Source organism: Macaca nemestrina, chromosome X (assembly GCF_043159975.1).
Source record: "Macaca nemestrina isolate mMacNem1 chromosome X, mMacNem.hap1, whole genome shotgun sequence".
NCBI classification, from domain to species: Eukaryota; Metazoa; Chordata; class Mammalia; order Primates; family Cercopithecidae; genus Macaca; species Macaca nemestrina.
Window position 1 is genome coordinate 44219474 of NC_092145.1, and position 24497 is coordinate 44243970.

Here is a 24497-nt window from a genome sequence, read left to right on the forward strand (position 1 = left end):
TGCTTCTGAATTAAGGGAAAAAGCTATATTATTTGTTGTTACAAGTTTTGATTGACTGTGTTGGGCTTTGAGGTTAACATATCTATCATCACTGATTAGTTGAGGGCCCTTGGGTTATGATCATAACATATTTTATCAGACTATTCTATCTCTTTTGAAGATGTAATATTAAAACTTGCTACTTAATTTGTCTTATCAATTTTCATCTCAATTGATTCCTTCAAGTAAAAATATTTAGTTCCTGTCAAATTAGGAGTGGAAGGAGAAAGTGTTCTGGCATATGCAGTGAGTCCCAAATTTTTCATCTCATGATTTTGGGAAGTCTGGAGTTCATATAAGCAGATTAAAACTTTCAAAGGATCAATTCCCATTTTAAATGGTTTACGAGAAACACTCCCATGAAGAAAGTAATCATGGCAAAAAGTACTCACTTAGCTTCTCTAAGATCTCCTCATCTGTCATCTTGGATTTTTTTCTTTGCCGATCTGTGTTCCTGTACAAAGTACTGGAATTGGCATTTTCAGCAGAGGGTGGTGTGACCTCTTTATTTGGTGCTGCAGGTGAAGCAATGGATTCAACCACAGAACGAGTGTAGATCTAAAAAAACAGAAAGTTCTACAATTAAAACAGCAGGCCAAGGAAAGAGTGTGAAGTCAATGTATTGTAATATCAATGAATTTTTAAAGACAAGTGGTATTTTCTTAAAAAAAAAAAAAAGGACTTTGAGTAGCTGAAAGTACAACACTATTGAAAGATCATGGGAGCTAGTCTTTGGATGTCCCTATACATGCCTTGCTAAATGTGGTCTGAGGACCTCTGTTTATGCAATTCTTCCTACCTGGTTCACATGGATTTCCTTCCTTATCTTCTCCAACATTTTTATTACTTAGCAGTTATGTATTGTTTGGTATTATTCTCTAATTGTTTAATGTGCTAATCTTGTATCCTCAAACAGCATCCTCAAAACCTTGGTCATATTTTATACTCTAGCTCTTGGAACATAAAAGATGCTTAATAGGTAGCAGTAGATTAACTATATTCTAACTCTATGACTATTCCAAAGGGCATCTTTTGAATCATTTGGAAATAGTCCTTTGTGACTTACTGATTTTGTATGCTCTGGTCTTGGTGCGATAACTGGTGGTGGCTCATTGTCATCTTCTTCTTCTTCCTCCTCTTCATCTTCTTCTTCAGACACAGGAGGGGCCAATGGAGGCTCAGATGCTGTTTTTGTACTCTTGTGACAAAAACAAAGTTTATAGATCAGGTATTAACTCCTTTGTTTTGTTTTTCTTCAGAAATAAAACAAAGGAAATGAAAATATTTAAGCATGTAGGGATAGGAGGAAACTACATCTTTCACAAATGATCAGAATCATCAACAATTTGGTGGCCAGGGCTTGCTCACCTGAATATAATCTCTGAACTTGTTCAGAGATAAATTCATGTCATGGCTTAAAGAACCATGAAGTGTATTTTTAAAAAAAAATTTCTCATTGAGCTGAAAAACAGTGGACTATTATTCACTTAATATTTTAAAGTTCAATGTTTTTGAAATACATTAAAAATCAAACTAATTGCTCTTAGAGCCTTGATTCTATACTGGGAAGATTATCAATTTATTGATTGACAGTTTGTCCACTTGAAAAGAACTATTTTCTACCTAAGGATCAGAGCATGCATATGCATATTGTATTAATATAGCTCTGTAAATACTCTCTAAGAACAAGCAAGCCAATAAACGTCTCTTCCCTGTCCAGCCTCCTGGAAAGAAGCACTCAGAGAGTAATAGACATGAAGATCTAAAGAATACTCATCCACATGAATAATCACTCAATATTAACCATGAGTTAAATGGAGATTTTTGATGTTTTATAAACTGCAATAATACGACAGTATTGTGGTACAATAGCAATAATACCTAAGGACAGTTCTTGATCATTCATGTTAATACAGTGGTAAAATGGTTCCAAAGTTTGATTTTGAAAGACCCATGGCCATGGTTCTCAAAGCTTGGTTCCCGGATCAGCATCATTAGTATCATTAAGGAACTTGTTAGAAATGCAAATTTTCAGGCTCCATCCAGACCTATGAATCAAAACTCTGGAAGTGGAGCCCAGTGATCTGTGTTATAACAAGCCTTCCAGGTGATCCTGATGCATGCTCAAGTTCAAAAACCATGAACTATGGCTCAGGTCTACACTGTTTAATATGGCCACATAGCAACCAGCCACATAAGGCTACAGAACACTTAAAATGTGGCCAGCCTGAATTGAGATGTGTTTCAAGTGTAAATTACATCCCAGATATTGTATACTTAATATAAAAAAATTGTAAAATGTTAGATTAATATTTCTTATATTGATTATATGTTGAAATGCTGGTATTTTGAATATATTGGCTTAATATATTATTACAATTTATTTCACCTATTTTTTACTTTTTAATATGTGGTTACTAGAAAATTTAAAGTTATGAATATAGTTTATATTTCTGTTGGACAGTGCTATTATAGGTGTTTTTTTGTTTGTTTTTGGTTTGTTTTTGTGTATTTATTTTGTTTTTGTTTATGCCACTGGGTATACTGGCCTAACATAATCCGACAATGAATTTTCATTCTTTGAGGACAAAGCTCCTGAGGCAGTTACAGGCAGCCTGTTAATAGACCATTACATCAAAGGACCTCAATCATGATTAAAAACTCAATATGGCTTTTCTACAATCATGTATAAACATATGGTGAAGTAATAAGGTGTAATCATACATCTGAAAGGAGCCAGAAAGACTTATCAGTTGTGAGAAGAAAGACAACCTAGAATTTATAAACAAGCATTTGAAAGAATATTTTATTGCCCTGATATAGATGCTAAGTGGTTTATAGATTGAAGTTTGTATGTTTACTGAACATTGGTTTTCTTGTTTATGCAGCTATATTGATTCTTAATTTAGCCATAACAACTGGGCTATTACATTGTATAGTTATGTGGATAGCAACATCTGTTAAAGACATTAAGTTTCCAGGTTTTTAAAAAAATCACTTTCTTCTTGCAAAACACTAATTCTTCAGGGGACTTCAGTGGGCACAGGGAGAAACGGGCTTTGGGTTATTGAAATTTGCTTTGATATTATGTTCCAGAAAGTTTTGCCCTATCTTATACCAGCCGGTTTCAGGAATGTACCTAATCACTGTTTCTTTGTAGAAGGGTGGAAGCTGAGTACTTTCTTATATGGCAAATGGTGCTATTTTATCCATTAGGCAATATGAACCTTGCCCAGGGTTGATAAGTTTTACGTGGGCCTATGAAAGTGTTTGCCATCAGAAATAAATCATCAGCTCCAAAAAGCCAGAAGAAAACTATAAAGTCAAAATTAGTTAATGTCTGATTAAATGTCTGTTAAGTATAACAATATGCCAACTTAACTAGTCTCTTATGTCTAGCATTTATAGAAATTTCATTATATTAAATATAAATTGTAGGTTAGATTTTCATATTTAGCAATAATTCTTGAATATTTACAATGATTTAACAAGAAATTATACCTAATCATACATTTTAAAAGTTACTTGTAAGAAATAATTTCAAAATTAATATTTCAAAAATAATTTCAAAAATTTATAGCAAAAATATAAAGTGAAGTATGGGGGCCCTTTAATATGTTTAAAGCAATGCATGATGTGACCTCTACAAGTGAGAGTATATACAGTCTATTAGGCTCTAAAAACAGCCCTAGAGGCAAAAAGAATGATTCAAAGTCTAGTCTTCTTGGTCCAAACCTTAAACTGGTACAAAGACCAGTCAATGTCTGCTGGGCAAGGGGCAAGCTTACACATTTCAAGTCTTAATATTTCACTAGATAAGATCCACCTGCAAGATTTCACTGACTGTTAACATTCATTACTATCTTCACAGCTAATCTCCAATGGAAGCCATTCCCCATCTCCAAGGATAGACTTAAGGGACTATTAGAAAACCTGAAGGTTTGTAGGAAAAGAAAAAGACAGATATTTCTGTTTACTTTGGACCAAACACTATCCTGCCATATTGGTTGGTTGACTTGGAAGAATGTATGGCATTGAGTGGATAGTATGTTTTGAATTATGGTTGGGCCAGAGAGCGTTAAAACCCCAGCAATCCACCAAGGATACCAATCTTCGGTACTGAGAACTGAAATTAACAATTTCTGCCCGTGTTAAAAAATACTGGGATCGGGCATACTTTACTATCACCGTGTAAACAGTACTGGGACTGGGCATATTTCATTTTCCCTGTGTTAGGCAATATCCAGACAGACATACTTTAATGTTCTTATGTTAAACAATACTGAGAATAAGTAAAAATAACATAGCTTCTTACTTTAGGAAATACTTGTTTCTAGAAGATACCGTGAACCAACTAATTTGCTCATCGAGACTAACAGCTTGCTCACTAAAACTTGCTTCAAGCCCCTTCCTTTGCTATATTCACCAATACAAAGCTATTTTATCATAAACACTGCACAATGTTAACCCATTCCTCACCTTGCAAGACCTGCTTTAAAATCAAACAGTCTAAGCCCTAACACCCTATAAATAATCCCTTCTGACATCTCCTTCTTAAGACACTAAGACTTTATCAAAGTAATGCTTTTATGTCACTCTAATTTTAATAAACATAGCTTTACTTAGAGGTTTTCTGGGTGATCATTTTTGGAGTCAATGGTGCAATGTTTCCATACTCTTCATTCCAGGCTGAGAATTACTGTATCTAAAACTTCTAAACTTATAGAAATATAGATAGATGGATAACAAGTAAGGAATATTTTTGTCATCAAATTAGATATTTTTGACACTCTAATTTTGCCAGACATTGGGGCAGGGAATATAGTTCTTTGTTTTGTTTTGCTTTTTGAGATGGAGTTTCGCCATTGTTGCCCAGGCTGGGGTGCAATGGCACGATCTCTGTTCACTGCAACCTCCACCTCCTGGGTTCAAGCAATTCTCCTGCCTCAGCCTCCCAAGGAGCTGGGATTACAGGCATGTGCCATTATGCCCAGCTAATTTTGTATTTTTAGTAGAGATGGGGTGTCTCCACGTTGGTCTGGCTGGTCTCGAACTCCTGACCTCAGGTGATCCACCCGCCTCGGCCTCCCAAAGTGCCGGGATTATAGATGTGAGCCACCGCGCCTGGCTGGGAATGTAGTTCTTAACCTGAGTTGGGTCCCAGACTCTTAGGGTTTGGTCTATCTCCCCAGAAAAATACAGGTAGACACATTCTTTTACATATAACTTCAACAGTTCATAGATCTGAAGCCCGCCCATGAACTCCAAGTTCTGAACATTGCTTTAGAGAATACACCAGCTAGAGTATGTACACACCAGTAGAGAACCTTAGGAAATTCCCTTTTCTCTGAGCTTAATTTTTCAAGGCCAAAGAACTTAGAGGTAAGGAACTTAGAGGCTTTAGACAATATAAAATGTTGTTTGGGGGCCACTTCTGGTGATTGTTTAGAATGTAGATTTTAGGTTTCTACTCCAGATCTACTCTGGAAGTGGAGCCCTGGAATCCTCAATTTAACAGAATCCCCAGGAAATTCTGATGCACACTGAAGTAAAGGAATTAAACTACGTATAAAAAAAATTAGCCAGTACTGCAAATCACAAAAGAGCAATCTGTCAACTGCACACCCAGTTGCTCTAAGCACAGATAATGGCACATTCAATATGACAACACAATAATGACATATTATTGCTGTTACCTTCCACTTGGAATACTAACTTAGGATTCTAAATATGTCATTTTATTTTCAACAGTACAACAAAAATATGAAATTTTAAAATTAGCCTCAAATTAAAGAGTAGGGGCCTGAACAGTATTTGAAATTGAATACACTAATACCAAAGAAGCTAATACAAATAAGCAGTAAAGCAGGTGTTATATGACTATGACATCTCTCCCTGAGTTCAATATTAATTACAGAATCATGAGTTTAAAACATTTAGAGAATACAACATTGCTTCTGTTTTAATTCTCACCCAGGCTACTAAAGGATGCAAAACTTGTGATCAGTTCAGGCTATGTCTACAAGGGTTTGTCAGACCCATTAAATTAGATTTTGTAGACAGCCAGATCTATTGGGAGTTTTTATGATGCAAAAAGACATACACATTGCGAAGCATACTCTCTTCTAAAACTATAAGGAAAACATAAGGTGCAGTTATCCATTCCTAAGGAACTGAGTCCCACTGAAGTGATTCAAATAGAACGTCGGGGTCCAATTCAGTTCATTCAATCAATAGAAACCTAGCCTTCATCAAGCCATCAATCCATTATCTTCACCTGAAAGTCCTGCCAGCCCTTCAAACTCAAACTAATAAGGAACTCAGCATCTTCCCACAGAAATCGGCTTCTCCTCAAAGACAGCATCATTATCTTTTTACCCACCAGCTATCAGTTTAAGCCTGCGTTCATCTTTGACCTCACTCTTCCCTCCAACATCCAATTAATAATCTAAATACCTCTAGAAATTGAATGTAATCTTCCCATTCCTGCTGTTACTACCTCATTTCTGGCTCTGATTACCTCGATGCTTGCAATATTCTCCCTACTAGTGTCCCTTCATCCAGTCTCACCATTTGTCCTTAATTCATTCTGGACATTTGCTGTCAGATTACTCTTCCCAAGGTCTAAGTGTTAATCACTTAACCCTCCTGCTCCAAAACACTTCAAAAGCTTCCCACTGAATACTGGAAAGCCAGATTCCTTGGAATACCATTTAAGGGCCTGTATGATTCGGTTCCACCTTAACCTTCAAGACTTATTTCCTGATTCCTTTTCTTGCATCTCAGTCTTCATTCAACCCCATATTCTTTGTTTCCTTGCTCTACTCACCAACATACCCTTTCTTATGCTTTTCTTTTTACTTAAAATGCCCTTCCCATCTTCACAGATCGAAATCTCATCTGACCTTTAAGATCTAGCTCAAATGCCAACTTTTATATGAAGCATTTTCTAACTTAACATTCAACAAATACATACCAAGTATCTATTTGGTACCAGACACTGAGCTTCAGCCCTTGGAGACAAGGGCCTGCTTCCCTTTCCCTCCCCAGTTAAAACAATCTACTTTCTTTGAAATCTCATAGCATGTCGACATATTTTATGACATGTAATACTATCCATATTGTTGGGTTTTTTTTTTTGAGACAGGGTTTTGCTCTGTCACTCAGGCTGGAGTCCAGTGACAGAATCAAGGCTCACTGCAGCCTCCACCTCCAGGGCTCAAGCGATCCTCCCACCTCAGCCTCCAAAGTAGTTGGGACTACAGGTGTGCACCAACATGCCCAGGTAATTTTTGTATTATTTGTAGAGACAGGGTTTTACCATGTTACCCAGTTTGCTCTCCTAGGCTCAAGAATCTGTCCACCTGAACCTCCCACAGTGCTGGGATTACAGGCATGAGCCACTGTACTCGGCCACTATCCATATTGTTTTGTACTTCTTTATGTCCATGTTTACCTTCCCCTACCAGCCTGATAGCCAAACTTCCTAGAGCTTATAAGGAGACAGTTGGTAAATATATGTTAAATAGGTAAATATCTATTTGTTTTATCTCCAGACAGTGATATCATCATTTTTTTCTAACTTAATGGAATATTTTAGCCATAATATAGACTTTGTTTTAATTCTACAAGCAAAACCAATAGAACCAATCTCAAAAGAAACAGTTAATATCTCAGGAGAAAACAAAAACCAATACACAGGCTATCCCAGAAAGTTGGTGTTTCAAATAACCGACCAACCTAAAAAAAAAAAAAAGTATTTTTTTTTTTTTTTTGCCAGAATACCCAGTCAAGATTGCACAAGCATGACATTAATGAAATCAAAGCAGGTAAAGTATGTGTTATCATGGAGGGTTGTCATTTTTGTCCTTCTCATTTTCCTATTGCCTCCCTTCACATGTTGTTTTCATTGTGGCCCAGGAAGCTATCATGGCAAAGATGGAGGAAAAGAGGAAATGGCCAGTCAGATGAGAAGGCCATATTCTGTTCTGTTTTGGGGAATCCGAGCAAAGCGCAAGTACAAGTTTCATGTGTGAAAAGAGTGAGTTTTTCCTCTTTTGTCATGTAAAAATAACAGTAGTTTACATTTAATAAATACATATTATGTGCTAGGTACTATACTAAGTACTTTATATGCATTATCACATTTAATATTCACACAAGACCTAGGAGGTAAGTACTATTATTATTCCCTCTTAAAGCTGAGGAAAGAAGCTCAGAGAAGCTAAGCTACTTTCCCAATGTCACATACTTAGTAAATAGCGAAATCAGATTAAATACCTACATCCAGAGCCTACACTCTTTCTTTTTTCATTTTATTCTTAATTGTAGTAAAATATATATAACATAAAATTTACCATCTTAACCATTTTTAGGTATACATTTCAGTACTGTTGAGGATATTGTTGTATAATGATCAAAGCCATTCATCTCCATAACTCTTTTCATCTTGTAAAACTGAAACTCTGTACCATTAAACAACTCCCCACTCCCCCTGCTCCCAGCTCCTGGCAACTAGTATTCTACTTTCTGTCTCTATGAATTTGACTCCTTTAGGTACCTCGTATATGTGGAATCATATAGTATATACCCTTTTGTGACTGGCTTATTTCATTTAGCATAATGTTTTCCTGGTTCATCCATGTTGTAACATGTGTCAGAATTGTCTTCTTTTTAAGGCTTAATAATATTCTACTGTTTATACATACCATCTTTTGTTTACCCCTTCATCTGCTGATGGACACTTGGGTTGCTTCCACCATTTGCCTACGGTGAATATTGCTGCAATGAACGTGGGTGTATAAATATCTCTTGGAGATCCTGCATTCAATTATGGGTATATACCCAGAAGTGGAATAGCTAGATCATATGGTTAATACCATCTTTAATTTTTGAGAAGCTGACATAACATTTCAGAACCTTTACTCTTTACAACTAAAGAAGATCTACTGGTGTCATACTGGCTACCTAGGGTTATGTCAAGCAGACATCTGTCCACTATAAAAGGCATTTGTCTGCTATAAAAGGAAGAAGAATCAGCTTGGCCATCCATGACTGTTTGAATAAATGGTTAGGAGATTTTCAGTAATGCAAATTATTTCACCCCTAAAAAAGCAAATGAGGCAGGAAGTAATTTCTATCAGAATATCTGAGATCATTTTCTGTCTAATGTGTTCAAATACTCTTTCAGATACTATAGCACTTTCAACAACTAGGTTACTTATTTTCTAGTCACTTCTCTGATAAAAATTATCTATGTGACTTTGGACAAAGTCACTTCCCTCACTGTACCTCGGTTTGTTGGAACAAGTGACATACAAAACTTATACTGTTATAACCTTAGAGAAGCTATTTAATTTCTCAAAACCTCAGTTTCCTCATCTGTAAAATGGGGACAATGGTGAGACTTACTTAATTGGGCTGTAGGAAAGATTAAGTACTTATAAAAATAAAATTATCTTACAGTTTGTATTGTAAGTGTACACTGTAGGTGTTGAGAGAAATTTTTATTAACATGATTATTATTCTCAAAGTTCTACATGTAAGAGAAACGGAAACATTGTTCACATAAAAACCCTGTACAAGAATGTTCCCAGTAGCTTTATTTGTAATAGCTAGCAACTGAAAATTTTCTAGAGAGACTTCGATGTATGAATGGTTAAACAAACAGTGGTACAATCATACCGTGGAATACTCAGAGATAAAAAGGAACACAAATTATTGATATACACAATAACTTGGATTAATCTTAAAAGAATTAAACTGAGTAAAAAAAGCCAATCCCCAAAAGTCACATGCTGTATTATTTCATTTACATGAAATGTCCAGAAAGCCAAATCCATAAAGGCAGAATCTATATTAGTTCTTGCCTGTGACTAGGGTGGGGTGAGTGGAGTTAACTGTAAGCCGGTACGAAGGATTTTACTGGGGTGATGGACATGTTCTAAAACTCAGTTGTGGTGATGGTAGCACAGGTATATATATTTACCAAAACTCATTGAACTGTTTACCTGAAAATAGGTGAATTTTATATAACTGAATTATACCTTAAAACTGTTTTTAAAAGACTTTATATCTAAAACCTGGATCTATGCAGTTATATTCTCTTGAATCTTTGGAAACACCCATCATGTGAAACAGTTTTCAATTTTTCACTTACCGAAGGATGGGCTGCTATGTATCCATGTGCACTTTTATCTGAAAAGTGAGAATAGAGAGGTTACTTTTGTTTCACAAAGACTGTTTCATTCAGAGACCACACCAGAAAAATAAAAATGAAAAAACTGCATGATTTCAACTAGAAGGAAATGTTCCAATTTAGTATTAACTAGATATTATGACTAACGACATAGCTTTTCTTAAAATAGCTCACACCATTACATCCTCACCATATTCTTACTAGGTCATTTTACAGACATTAATGAAGGCCTCTGGTGAATCTCATTTATATGGAAGAATGACAAGATTACCTACTCTTAACTGATATGATTCTATACATCTATAGTAGTCCCCCTTATCTGAAGTTTCACTTTTTGTGGTTTCAGCTACCTGTGGTCAACTGTGATTCAAAAATATTAAATCAAAAATTGCAGAAATAACCAATTCATGAGTTTCAAACTGCATGCCATTCTGAGTATGATAAAATATCATGCTGTCCTGCTCCATTCCACCTGAAACATGAATCATCCCTTTGTCCAGTGTACCCACTCTGTTTACACTACCAGCCTACTAGTCACTTAATAGCCAGTTTGGTTATCAGAACAACTGTGGAGCTATCACAGTGCCTGTAGTCATATACCCCTTATTTTACTTCATAATGGCCCCAAAGAGCAAAAGTAGTGATGCTGGCATATTGTTATAATTGTTCTATTTTATTATTAGTTATTGTTGTTTATCTCTTACTGTGCTTAATTTATAACTTTATCATAGGTAAGCAGGTATAGACAAAAAACATGGTATACATAAGATTCAGTACTATCCATGGTTCCAGGCATCCACTGGAGGTCTTAGAACATATTCCACATGAGTAAGTGGGGAACTACTCTATATCTAGGATTTTTCCCACTTTCCTCTTTCCCTACCTCCTTTCCATTCCTTCTTTCCACCTTCCTGTGCTATCTCCATCTTCTCCTCCTCTTCTCCTGTGCAATTAGTCAGTCCCAATACCAAAGCATTCAGAAAACCTATGATGAGGTACACTCAGCCTTCAGTACAGTACAACTATACAGTTTTAATATAGTTGTCAGGATTTCATCTTTGTAAGTTGAGAGAAATTTGGCATATAAAACTAAGTGTTAAACAGCAATGGCTATTTGGAGTAAAGAACAAACTCTGATACTCTAAAGTGTATTCATGGTTACAGTGAAATGATTTCTTGAATACATTTTCAGTTCTGGTTGCCTATGGGTCTAACTTGGAGCACAGCTCTTGATTTTCTCACATGAAACATTTTTTGATATGTCACCAGGATCTCTTAGATATTTTATTCTATGTGGAAGCTTAAATATAGTAAAAAGTTTTCCTTGATGGCTTTCTTTTTAGGTTTTCAACACTGAATAACAGCAGTTAAGCAATCTTCTCATTTTAAGAAAGTCCAGTTTAGCAGTTTGGGCTTTGATATTTGATATGGCCAAATCAGACACTCTTCCCCTTCCAAGGGTATCCTTGGATCATTCTCAAAGAAACTTAAAGCCTGCTTATACTAAATCCAGTGCCAAGAGGTAGGGGCTCTTTATAGCTGGAGTACTAATGATAATACTCCCTTCATTCTTTAGATGTTAAATAATAAGTTAATAAATTATTGTAGAGAGAGAACTCAAATCATCTATCTCAAAATGTGAAAGTATTATTTGGTATACATATTTCAGTTGCTGATATGGCTTGCCTGTGTCCCCACCCAAATCTCAACTTGAATTCTATCTCCCAGAATTCCCAAGTGTTGTGGGAGGGACCCAGTGGGAGGTAATTGAATCATGGGGGTCGGTCTCACAAGATCTGATGGGTTTATCACGGGTTTCTGCTTTTTGATTCTTTCTCATTTTCTCTTGCTGCTGCCATGTAAGAAATGCCTTTTGCCTCCCACCATGCTTCTGAGGCCTTCCCAGCCATGTGGAACTGTAAGTCCAATTAAACCTCTTTTTATTCCCAGTCTTAGGTATGTCTTTATCAGCAGCCAGAAAATGGACTAATACAGTAAATTGGTACCAGTAGAGTGGGGCGTTGCTAAAAAGATACCCAATAATGTGGAAGTGACTTTGGAACTGGGTAACAGGCAGAGATTGGAACAGTTTGAAAGGGCTCAGAAGAAGACAGAAAAATGTGGGGAATTTGGAACTTCGTAGAGGTTTGTTGAATGACTTTGTCCAAAATGCTGATAGCAATATGGACAATAAAATTCAGGCTGAGGTAGTCTCAGATGGAGATGAGGAACTTTTGGGAACTGGAGCAAAGGTGACTCTTGTTATGTTTTAGCAAAGACACTGGTGGCATTTTGCCCCTGTCCTAGAGATTTGTGGAACTTTGAACTTGAGAGAGATGATTTAGGATATCTGGTGGAATAAATTTCTAAGTAGCAAAGCATTCAAGAAGTAACTTGGGTATTGTTAAAGGCATTCAGTTTTATAAGGGAAACAGAGCATAAAAGTTTGGAAAATGCGCAGCCCGACTATGTGATAGAAAATAAAAACTCATTTTCTGGGAAGAAATTCAAGCCGGTTGCAGAAATTTGCATAAGTAGCAAGGAGCCTAATGTTAATCCCCAAGACCGTGGGGAAAATGTCTCCAGTCCATGTCAGAGAACTTCACGGCAGCCCCTCCCATTACAGGCCCATAGGCCCAGGAGGAAAAAGTGGTTTGTGGGCCAGCTCCAGGGTCCCTGTACTGTGTACAGCTTGGGGCTTGGTGCCCTGTGTCCTAGCTAATCCAGCTTTATCTGAAAGGGGCCAACACACAGCTCAGGCTGTGACTTCAGAGGGTGGAATCACCAAGCCTTGGCAGCTTCCACGTGGTGTTGAGCCTGCACATGCACAGAAGTCAAGAATTGAGGTTTGGGAACATACACCTAGATTTCAGAAGATGTACAGAAATGCCTGGATGCTCAGGCAAAAGTTTACTGCAGGGTTGGGGCCCTCATGGAGAACCTCTGCTAGGGCAGTGCGAAAGGGAAATATGGGGTCAGAGCCCACACACAGAGTCCGTACTAGGGCACTGCCTAGTGGAGCTGTGAGAAGAGGGCCACCATCCTCCAGACCCCAGAATGGTAGATTCACTGAAAGCTTACACCATGCACCTGGAAAAGCCACAGACACTCAACAGCTGCCTGTGAAAGCAGCTGGGAGGGAGGCTGGAACCTGCAGAGTTACAGGGGTGGAGCTGCCCAAGACCATGGGAATCCACCACTTGCATCAGCATGACCTGGAGTCAAAGGAGATCATTTTGGAGCTTTAAGATTTGACTGCCCCGCTGGATTTTGGACTTGCATGGGCCCTGTAATCCCTTTGTTTTTGCCAATTTCTCCCATTTGGAATGGCTGTATTCACCAAATGCCTGTACCCCTATTGTATCTAGGAAGTAACGAGCTTGCTTTTGATTTTACAGGCTCATAGGCAAAAGGGACTTGCTTTGTCTAAGATGAGACTTTGGACTGTGGACTTTTGGGTTAATGCTGAAATGAGTTAAGACTTTGGGGGACTGTTGGGAAGGCGTGATTGGTTTTGAAATGTGAGGGCATGAGATTTGGAGGGGCCAGGGGCGAAATGATATGGTTTGGCTGTGTCCCCACCCAAATCTCAACTTGAATTGTATATCCCAGAATTCCCACATGTTATGGGAGGGACCCAGGGAGAGGTAATTGAATCATGAGGGCTGGTCTTTCCCATGGTATTCTCATGAAACTGAATAAGTCTCATGAGATCTGATGGGTTTATCAGGGTTCTTCACTTTTTTTTCCTTCTCATATTCTCTTGCTGCTGTCATGTAAGAAGTGCCTTTCACTTCCCACCATGATTCTGAGGTCTCCCCAGTCATGTGGAACTGTAAGTCCAATTAAACCTCTTTTCCTTCCCAGTCTTGGACATGTCTTTACCAGCAGCATGAAAATGGACCAATACAGTTGCTTATAGTGCAAATTTGAACATCAAAGCTCCAAACAAAGACTAAATCTACACACTAGCAAATGAGGTCAAGATTTGGCAATAACATGGATATTTCAATTTCTAAACATAGTGAGATATAGTTTTCTCTTTTCGGTCTGATTTGGGGGTCTTATCAAAATAACCTGACACCAAACAAAATGTGTGCTGTGTCATCATGCTGCAAATCAATGAATCTAAGGGACAAAATAAATTTCCAGAGACCATGGTTTCATGCATGCAACACTTACTTAATGAACATATCACAAAGCTCGATAAATGACTGAGTGTCTTTATGACAGTAAAGAGACAACAATTGTCACTACCAATTCAAGCTCACAACTACTACTTCACTAAATAATTACCTTATTTTGATTCTAAAAATACTTGAGTTATATAACTTAACATCAACCTCAAATTCTGACTCATTTTTTGGTTTCCTTATGTTGATGGCATTTGAAGAAGGTACTAGAACTGACTTCAAATGTCCCACAGACATTTTGTTCTCAACATCACGCTCTGAGATTGAAATTACTTCTTCACCTTTGATACCACAGACTTCCTCTTACCTCCTGATGTAAAGCTCATGTATTTCTGGTTGTTGACTGTTTCTTTGGAATCATAGAATTTGAGAACATCTAGAACAGCTTGGGGGTTCTTCTTCTGTTCCAATTTTGTTATGTTGGAGGTTTGGAGTAATCGTGCCCATTGCTCGGGAATTCCCTGTGGACAACCAAAGGGAAAGAATGGTGGCTCAGAACATTCTGCAGCAGCACTTTTATGTTCCAGTAAAGTTCTTCACCAAGAAGCCCATGCTACCTGTAGGATTACACTTGGGAAACTGAAGTTACATTCTAGATTTAAAGTTAGTAACTTAATAATGCAATCATTCTCTTCTCTAATTAAAACACATAGGTAAAACTAGGATCCAACTTAAAAAGGGTGGGTGGGAGTATGACTGTGATAGAAAAAAAAAAGCGCATGAAAATCACCTCCATATTGACTCTGCTCATCCATGAAATGATGTTTACGGCTTAGCTTATTTTTTTTCTGGCGACTCAGGGCAGACATAGCAAGACTTCTCTAAATTTGTGCACAGCATAGTAAAGTGCAGATCAATGGGTTTTATGACTGGAATAACATAAGCTGTTTCTGGTCATGTTGTAATCAGAATATATTTTAGAATAAAAGGAAAGGATCACCCTTGGTCAGGTTATACTTCATGATTACAAAATGTAATTTTTTGGGTCTAGAGCTTTACTATAAAGTCAGGTCGGTAGGAGAAAAAAATAGAATTGTGGAGGAGCAAGAACCACTGAGATGCTAAACAGTAACATTAATGCTGCTTTGGGCATTTTCCCTGCAGCTTTCTCCAGGGCATGCCCTCCTTCTCCTCTCCTCTCTCTCTCCCTTCCTCCTCACTTCATTTTTAGGCCACATAGAACCTGGGGACTATGAAAACCACGCCAAAGCCTTGTGAGAATTTATAATAATCTGAAGCATTTAGAGCAGAGAGGAGGGAGTATTTGGAAATATAACCAAGGAGAATTGCAAAAATTAGAGGTTAGCTTTGCATTGAGCATTCAACATTCTTTCCTACATGTTCAGCCTACAGAAGTCTCAATTTCATAATTATTCAACCTCCAAGAGAAACTTGGAGAGAGAAACAGACACACTATTCCTGAAGTGCATCCAGACACAATTTATGTGGCTTTGTCCTATGAAGTCTCGGCAAAACAATGTGTGACGTGGGCCTCCAGAGTTTGGGAATGACAACAAAAAAAGTGAGATAAGCCAAGCAACAACTCTACTGCACACACATGAACCTGCTGCTGCAGTGCTATGACATCTCAAAGAAGCACTTTGATGCAAGCTTCTTTTGGGCCTGTGACGCACCTCTGGGAGCTTCCCTGGGCACATCTGTGAGCCATAGAGATCTGGCTGTAATGGACGTAAATAAAGAAAGAAAAGAAAGTTAAAACAGAATGTGGGACAACTTAGAAGGTGGGAGGAGATGAAATCAATGGGTCTGAATGGGGGGAGTCCCTTCTAAAGTGGGGCGGTTATGAAAATAGGGAGGTTTTAACTAAATCAGGGACAGGACAGGCTACAGGACAACAGATTTAAGAGAACAGAGAAAATGACAATGTTCCAAAGTTTGGATGTATAATCCCACTTTTGGCAAGATGCTTCCTCCATAAATATGTATTAATAAGAATTACCATTAAATGATTGGAGAAATTATTAAAAGGCAGAAATATGAATTTGGAGGCAAGAAGGATGGTATCATGAAAAGCTTTGACAATAGTTTGTAAGTTGTTTTTTATAATTGGGTGACCACAGGTAGCCAATGGCCATGTGAGAAACTTACAAATTTCAGTTCCCAATTCTGGTTAACCAATTTTAGTTTCAAAAGTGTGTATGTGGCTAAAATTCAAAGGATGGCTGTATGGAAACACTGAATTTTATTCTCATTGATGTGATTCTTTTTCACTTTGTAGCTAAAGTCATGGCTGGCTTAGAGAAAACTAGGTAAAGAACATTCCCACACAGCCAGACTCTATATTTTAAGTTTCTTAGATATTTAGACTAGGGAAAGGGAAACCGTTCCATTTCAAACCATATATATATATAATTTCCATTTTAGTACTGCAGTTCTAAAATCCCACTTCCCACAAAATAAGACAAGATATAAGGTAACAGCTTTGCCTAAATAAAGATCTCTCAAATGCTACAGAAACATGCTTGACCCAACTGGCTTGATTTTGGATATATGTCCTTGATTCCTGGTATTTGGGGTTACTCCAAGCACAGTGAAATGACACTTTTACATGCATTTTTCACGCGGCTAGATGCTAAAGCCTTAAGCCAAAAATTTGAACTCAGGAGCCCATGCATTATCCCAGTTCTGATTCTAAGTGCAATTAATAGCATTTGGTTAATACCGTAATGGCCAAAGGAGTTATTAAGTGTTACAAATTGAGGTATGCATTGCACATTACCACTAGAGCAGATGTTACTGGCGTAATCATTACCATAATCATTAGAATATTTGCAGTTATTATACATTCCCATGGCACTTCTAAGCTTTTGTGATAAATAGTCTTATGATCACTAGACAGCAGGAAAAAATGCTGTCAATAGCAAAAAATCCTCCAGACAACTATACTTACCACAAGACTACACTGCTGACATAATTTTGACTATACTGCTGACATTTCTTTTTTCTAAGTTGAGACAAACCCAATTATCAATAAAACCTGACATTCAAGTTTGAATGTATGCCACAAAGGCACATAGTCATAAAGCCATCTCATTATGCCACATTGAGAAACTAATCCCAAAAGTCAGACAGCTAATGAAGACCTAAGAGTTTGAGCATCAGAAGCAGGAGCACATATCAATGCCTGACTGTGTATATGATACCAACTAGAAGTACATCAAGCTGGGGGTTGTCCAGTGTAGCCCAGGAGAATGGCAGCATGATATAACAAGCCAAGCATTTATCTTATCATAAGAAATGATAATTTATATCACTCATACCATTTTTCCCTCTGATTGACTTGAAGCGACCGTCACAGGTCTAGAGGTCTGGAAAGGGGAGTTCTGAAGTATTTGGGACAAAAATGGCAATATAAAGGGTAAGGACCTGTAATCATTGAATACCAAAAATCTCACCTCCCAACCTACGTTTAGCTTCAGGGTCCAAGTGTATGACCAGGTATACAAACAAGGTCATATGGGCCAATTAGCCAGGGAGTAATCACCAAGCAACACAGCAAATCAGTGTCCAAATATTCAAAATAACAAGCCCTTGTAAGACAACTGGATTAGATAGTTCAGCAAATTGCACAAAATTCAACCTAAACAACCACGATAATCAAACTTAACAATATGATCCCCTCCCAACACGCAATAAATTAGTGGTGCATTGACAATTAGGACCCAATTCTAAATCCTACCAATAAAAACACTTTCTTGAAAGCTTTTTATAATTTGGCATGTTTAAATTTAATAAACATAATAATATAGTAAATGTAAACCACAGGTTAAAAAAGTACCAAAAAGGGCAGAATTTGGCATCTTTAAAAATAATGTATGAACAAGTAGTTACAAAAGATCATCAAGATGACAATAAAGTATTTCCATTTACCAAATTTAGCCTATGTCTATCTATATATTCAATGGATTCATAACAATGGAATATTTCCAAACGGCTATCTTATTTCAAATTGGGGATATTTTTAGTGGGGAGAGGGGTATTTGTTTCATATGGTTTGGCTGTATCCAACTGTTTTTCATCATTGGAAAGATAGCCTATCACTTTGGGTTCTTTGGGTTCTAATTGACAGCAAAATGAAAATGACTGGTGCTGCAGTTAGCAAGATGGTGGTGATTTACTTTCTTTCATTTCCATTCAGAATCCAGAAAGATAAATGAAAGAGCTAGAGAGAGAGATACTGTATAATAAGATGACAAGTAAGTTTGAAAAGTGGAAAGAATAAAATATTGGAAAGCAACTAGAATGTCACATGGGATAACTGGATGAGAAAATTTTCACATCAGAAAACAAAAAGGAAGAAAAAAAGAAAAATAGTGAATGACAACAATAAAACGCAAGAGTAGTTTAAATGAGGAAAAGCACAGAGAACATTAAAATGTCAAAGCTGGAAAAATTAATAAAAAAGGGAAGAGTTATTAGGCAAAACCTTTATAAAGTTTAAGGGATTTTCTTGTTTCAAGTGTCAGCAAAAATAGTTAAAATATTTGTATAATTTTTAAAAAATATAAAGTTTTTCAGGTTATACAAATTACTTTTTTTCTGGTGGTGATGATGGTGGTGGTAGTGGTAATAGCAAGGCTGGAGTATCTAAGTGTGGCTAAGAGAATATTCTGCAAATATAGTAAAGACTAGGTTCAAACTCAAAGCCATTTGAGTAATGTCTCTGACTTTAATGATGAAATTGGTTAAATCTTACCTATCTCCACTTTATGTGTAAATATTTCTTAACGTTCTCCTCTGCTTGCTACCGAGAACGCAGAAATAATCAGCTCACACCACTTTACCAGGCCAAGGTGTTTACTGTTTCCATTTCCATTCTCATATCACTTACTTCCAGAATTGAAAAAATAAGATAATTTGACTGTCAATTCAGCAACATTGTTTGCTTCTCCACATAGATTAATTTGTTCCTTCTTTTTTTTCCACTTAATCATATAACACAGTCTATTCACTACTATGCTATGAAACAAAAAACTCAACTACTTAATATGTAAATTTCTCTCTGGTTTAACAGCACAGGAATTGATAGTGATGGCTCTATCAAAGATTTTTCTTGAAATGCCCTCAAAATTACTCCTTATTTCAGAATGTACATTTTGATGGAGTTCATTAATAGCATGGAAAAAGGTAGTTGACCTTCCTGGGGACATATTTCTAGCCATAGCCACATCTTTTCCCTCATTGATCTAAAAAAAAAAAAAAAGTTACCAGTTCTTTTTTTTAAAAAAGTATAAAATTTCATAGATCTGAGATCTTATGCTGTTTGAGCACTACAAATATTCAGCAAAAGTCTTGATCTATAGCTATGGTCTATCCAGAGAATTCTCATCGGTATTTACTATGGATTGCATAACATCTCTAGAGAGAGATATCTAGAGAGAGAGGAGAGAGATGCACATAACAACTAGAACATACATGATATATCCATCAAAATTTCTTCTTGAAATATAAGGTTTGTTTTTTGAATATCTGCAAAATGTACCTACTAAAAATTATAAAATAATCTACGTTCTTGAAATCAAAGGGAAAAGCAGGTCAGTTCCATAGAGATTCTTGGTTAGTGTAGTTAACTGAGCTGGGTATTCTAGGTTTTAATGTAAAGCCTGAAATATTTTTATGGATTATTTTCACTGGCCAAGGTGAGTAGATGATTCTCTGATTCAGTTCACTTGATAAAGAAAAAGCTCAGGCAGTGTCTCTCTGCCAGGAGTACAATTTCTGTGCCATGGTTAGTTAATATTTTCAACCAAGTTGAAACTATACAGTGATCAAACTTTTTTAAAAGATGGACAAAATAATTCGGCCAATGCTGTTGCCATCCTCTATTTCCATCTATGATTGCCTAGGCAATGTCCATCTTATTTGGAACCATCAAAAATATTAAGTCTGACATTTTGGGACATGGCAATTCTTGCTTGAAACCTATTTTCACAAGGGAATTCTTTCGTGGCTTACAAAACAAAACAAGAAGCTTACTTACAGTGAATTCCCCGGTGACTGCATCAAACCCCACATGAATCGTATGCTCAAAGTCTGAAGGAAGAGAGATCTCTGGGCGCTCTTTCTCCTTCTTCTTATTGGCTAAAGGCAAAATGTTAACATGTATTTATTTGGGGTATAGTTTTGGCATCCACAAGTTGTACAATTAGGTTCATCAAAAGAATTACAAAGTTGAAAGACAATTGATTCCAACGCAATTTTAACAACACTTAACTCCAGAAAATCCAATTATTTGCAGAAGTAGCTAAGAGTATGATGACAAATGTTATGTCCAAATAATTCAAAATTTCCAAAACTCATTTGAAACAATTCTCTCATTCAAACTGATTTCTGCCTTTTACCAGTGTAACCAGGAGGTATCTAGGGATATTGTGCTTAACTGGCTTTGTTGAATCAAATACCACTTACTAAGGAAGAAATTCATCATACACAAGTCAAGCTAAGGCATACTATTAGAAAGAACGAACAGAAAAGAAAACCACTTCAGCTTTCGATAAAGATATTGTGAATTGTTTCTATGTTAACAATAGCTAATAATCAAGTGGTTGGTACTTATCTAATTTAACATGTTTATATTATTAACCATATCTTAATAGACTCTTCTATTAACAAGAATATCACTGCAAATCAATTATGTTACAAACCTTTTTTATTATAAAAAATATTTCAATCATTTTCTACCCAGCACTTTGCTAGTAAAAAGCTACAAATTGCTGCTTTTTTTTTTTTTTACTGAATTAATTTTATTTAGTTTTCAGAAAACTTAAAGCCATTCCTTGGTTTAGTTTTTCTAGTGTGTAGTTATTTTTCCATGTTTCCATTATATTTTATCATATCAGCCATTCAAAAATCACTGTGTTTTTCAAGTAGCAGATTTTTCATAGTTACATATTTATAAATAAATGTATCAGTAGCTCATAATTTAAAAGCCTAAAAAGATATAATCACTGAATAAACTAAGTTGAGAACTATAGTCTATCTGGAAATAGTTCCCAGGAAGAAGTCACTGTGGAAACACTCTAAAATGGCATCTAGCAGCTTCCATAACACACTTATTTGCAGATCTGAGCATGTATCTCTGGTGAGGCTACATTTCACACTGAAAAAAATAGTACTCACCCTCCTAATACAGGGCAAGTCAGCATGAACCAGGTTTACTCAGTTAAAACCAATCAGCTTCAGAATTGCCAGGGTGGTCAATTTAGAACATTCTGGTTCAAATAGATGTTGCCTTGGCCTGAATTACAGACAACACTCAACCATATATTGATTAGTGGTTTTGTGGGTTACCCGTGATAAATTTTAAATTCAAAACTTTTCATGTTCAAAGGCTATTCTTATGACTTCTTGTCTCATTCCACTCTCTCTCACTGTTCCTTATCTCCAGCCACAAGACAGAGATATGGGGCAGAAATATGAAAACTGAACTAGTGTGAGGAAATATACAGGATCAGGAAATAAAGGTTGGGAGCAGGGGAACAAGAGTCACCCAAGGCCTTTGCCTGGCCATGGAGCACATTTAGGACTCATTTTGAAAAAACTACGTAAATGCCATATAACTTACCCTCAGTACAGATTCCATTTTTATAGTGAGCCTACATTATTCATGAATATTATTCTAACTCAATAGTGAAGTTTAGAGCTTTCTGTTGGTACTCCTACTTCCCTTGCATGTTTGTGAACTATAGCTAACATTTATACTTGTTCAACTACCATTTTTTACTTGTTCAGAAAGGCACTCTGGTCTCATCACTCCTTTGAAGGTGTCCTCGCCACTCCTGTAATCATTTTCTTACTTTTTCTCTTTCATGATGTCCCATCCATGCTGGCCATGGCTAGCTACTTCTCTTTTTACTTCCTTGACAATGTGGCCTGGCATTCCTCCTTTCTCAGTGACCGTTCTTTCTTTGATTGTCATTGCTTTTGACTTTGCTAGTTCAGTTTTTGGCCTTCTGCATTTCTTTCTCTATTGGATTGCCTCCACTCCCAAATACTAACTCAGGTAATTCCCTAATCTGTGGTTGGCAGGGGTGGATCCACATGTTGGGGGACCAAATACTTTATGTAACTTGAGAGGAAGGTTCCCTTTAAGTAAAAAACATTGTAAAATTACAAATACAAATATACCGGGGCCCCTCCCAGGGCCTTGGAAGGGTTCCAGGCAAGTCAGGAATTCTGAAGGAGCAGTTTCATTCACTTCACAGTAACTAGCTCTTGGTAAGCTTTTTGGGGTCAATCTTCTGAAAAATCTGAAGAAAGCTATGGAACTTCTGCCCATAAAAATGTACTATATACATATACTTTCACAGATTCATAATTCCCCTGGACTCCAAGCTAAGAGCCCCTACCTTAATCTGTATCTCCAAACCTTCTATCAACTTGAATTCATGGCCCCTCTTGTCAGCAAATAAACTCTCCCAACTTTTCTGTTAGTAGCAAATTGACTAAACATTCCACTTGGGCTGAGTTATATGCAGAATTGGCTTAATGGTGTTCTCCTAGAAGGCCACCTGACTGCCAATCCCTTATCAGCCTGACTATGCAATTTTCTTCACTCAGGGCTAAACATAACAAAGGCAGGAAGCCCAAGTTTGCTCCTCTTCTAGTGTTCCCTATCTCAGTGAAATGATACCACTAACCACACAGATTAAAGAAGAAGCAAGGCCTTAGGCTCCTCCTCCTTTAGGCAGCTCTGAGCAATGAAAAAAAAATTATAATCCTCCTCTGCAATATGCAATTCAAATAAAAACAATACTAAGGCATAAATAATTAAGGAAGTGAAAAAGTTCTGATGTTCCTATGGTGATTGAGTCTTTTTTTAAGCTATATATTCAAAATTAAACTGTTTCCACATTACTAGATGCCATATACAAATGCTTTCTCTGGCTCCTGAGTAATCCAGCAGTGGCCCAGCTGCCCAAACCAAGAATCTGGGAGTCGTCTTTCACTCCTTTATTTCTATGCTAATTGATCATCAAGTTTTATATATTCTATCTCCTAAACTGGTCTTGAATGTTGAATCTTCATCCCCACAAATAATTATCTTAGTCCAAGGCATCAGCACTTCTCACTTAGCGTCACTGCCTCCAATTTTATCCACTTCCATTCATTTCTCTACTCTGTGGCTAGATCACATTCTTGCATTTTGTGTGTGTGTGGTGGTGTTGTTGTTGTTGTTTATTTGTTTGTTTGATGGAGTCTCGCTCTGTTGCCCAGGCTGGAGTGCAGTGGCATGATCTCGGCTCACTGCAAACTCTGCCTCCTGGGTTCAAGTGTTTCTCCTGCTTCAGCCTCCTAAGTAACATTCTTGCCTTTAAGATGCTTAAATGCCGTCCCCTATTACCCGTAAGTTAAAAGTTCATGTTTCTTACCATGATATCCAAGGGCCTGCATGATATGTTCCTAGTTTACCACTCCAGCTTCTCTATTCTTGCCATGGGCCCTACTACTTATACACATTCAATGCTCCCTAAGCTGCCAGGCTTTCTCATACCTCCAAGCTTTTATACATGCCATACCTAGGCCTGGAAAGTCTTACTTCTTACCCTTTCCCCCAAATTTATGTGGATCACTCCTATTAGTCCTTACTCTTAAAGACTCACTCTTGGGCTTTTTCTCCTTTGGCAAGTCTTTTCCTATCTCCTCTCCGCAGACAAAGTTAAATGCCTGTCCTTTCATGCTCCCATAGAACTACTCAGTGTATACTTGGAGCTTGGTACCATCAGCATAGGATTATTTTTTACATATCTACCTCTCTATCTAAAATTTGAGATAATTGACAGTAAAGAGTGTAATTTATTTATTCTCACATTCCCCTGCAACTAGTTTGTACCTGCACACTTAATAGCTATCATGAATGGACACTCACCACGTGCCAAGTGTCTGAAGCTATCTCATTTAATCTCCACAACAGTCTTATGAGGTAGGTCTTATTCTTGTTTTATAGATGAGAAAAGCGAGACTTGATGGGGTTAAATCATATACCCAGGGTTACACAGGTGGCAAATATCAGAGCCAGGATTTGAATCTACGTCCCCACTTTGTCT

At 37.1% G+C, this 24497-nt stretch overlaps 1 protein-coding gene across 13 annotated transcripts in view; it reads right to left on the bottom strand.

The window, feature by feature from the left end:
* The window catches only part of LOC105490475 (p21 (RAC1) activated kinase 3), a 292458-nt gene that overhangs the window by 64912 nt on the left and 203049 nt on the right, over positions 1-24497 (bottom strand). For 12 of the 13 annotated variants that reach the window (XR_011618400.1, XM_011756150.3, XM_011756145.3 and 9 more), the window contains 6 exons: positions 20432-20532; positions 16065-16109; positions 14738-14891; positions 10199-10236; positions 1106-1237; positions 432-597 (listed from right to left, as the gene is read on the bottom strand). Coding sequence is in view for 12 of the 13 variants with exons in the window: in XM_011756150.3 (XP_011754452.1) it covers positions 432-597; positions 1106-1237; positions 10199-10236; positions 14738-14891; positions 16065-16109; positions 20432-20532 (636 nt within the window). In the remaining variant the exon portion in view is untranslated. The remainder of the gene's footprint in view (positions 1-431; positions 598-1105; positions 1238-10198; positions 10237-14737; positions 14892-16064; positions 16110-20431; positions 20533-24497) is intronic. The other variant, XM_011756153.3, reaches the window with a different exon arrangement.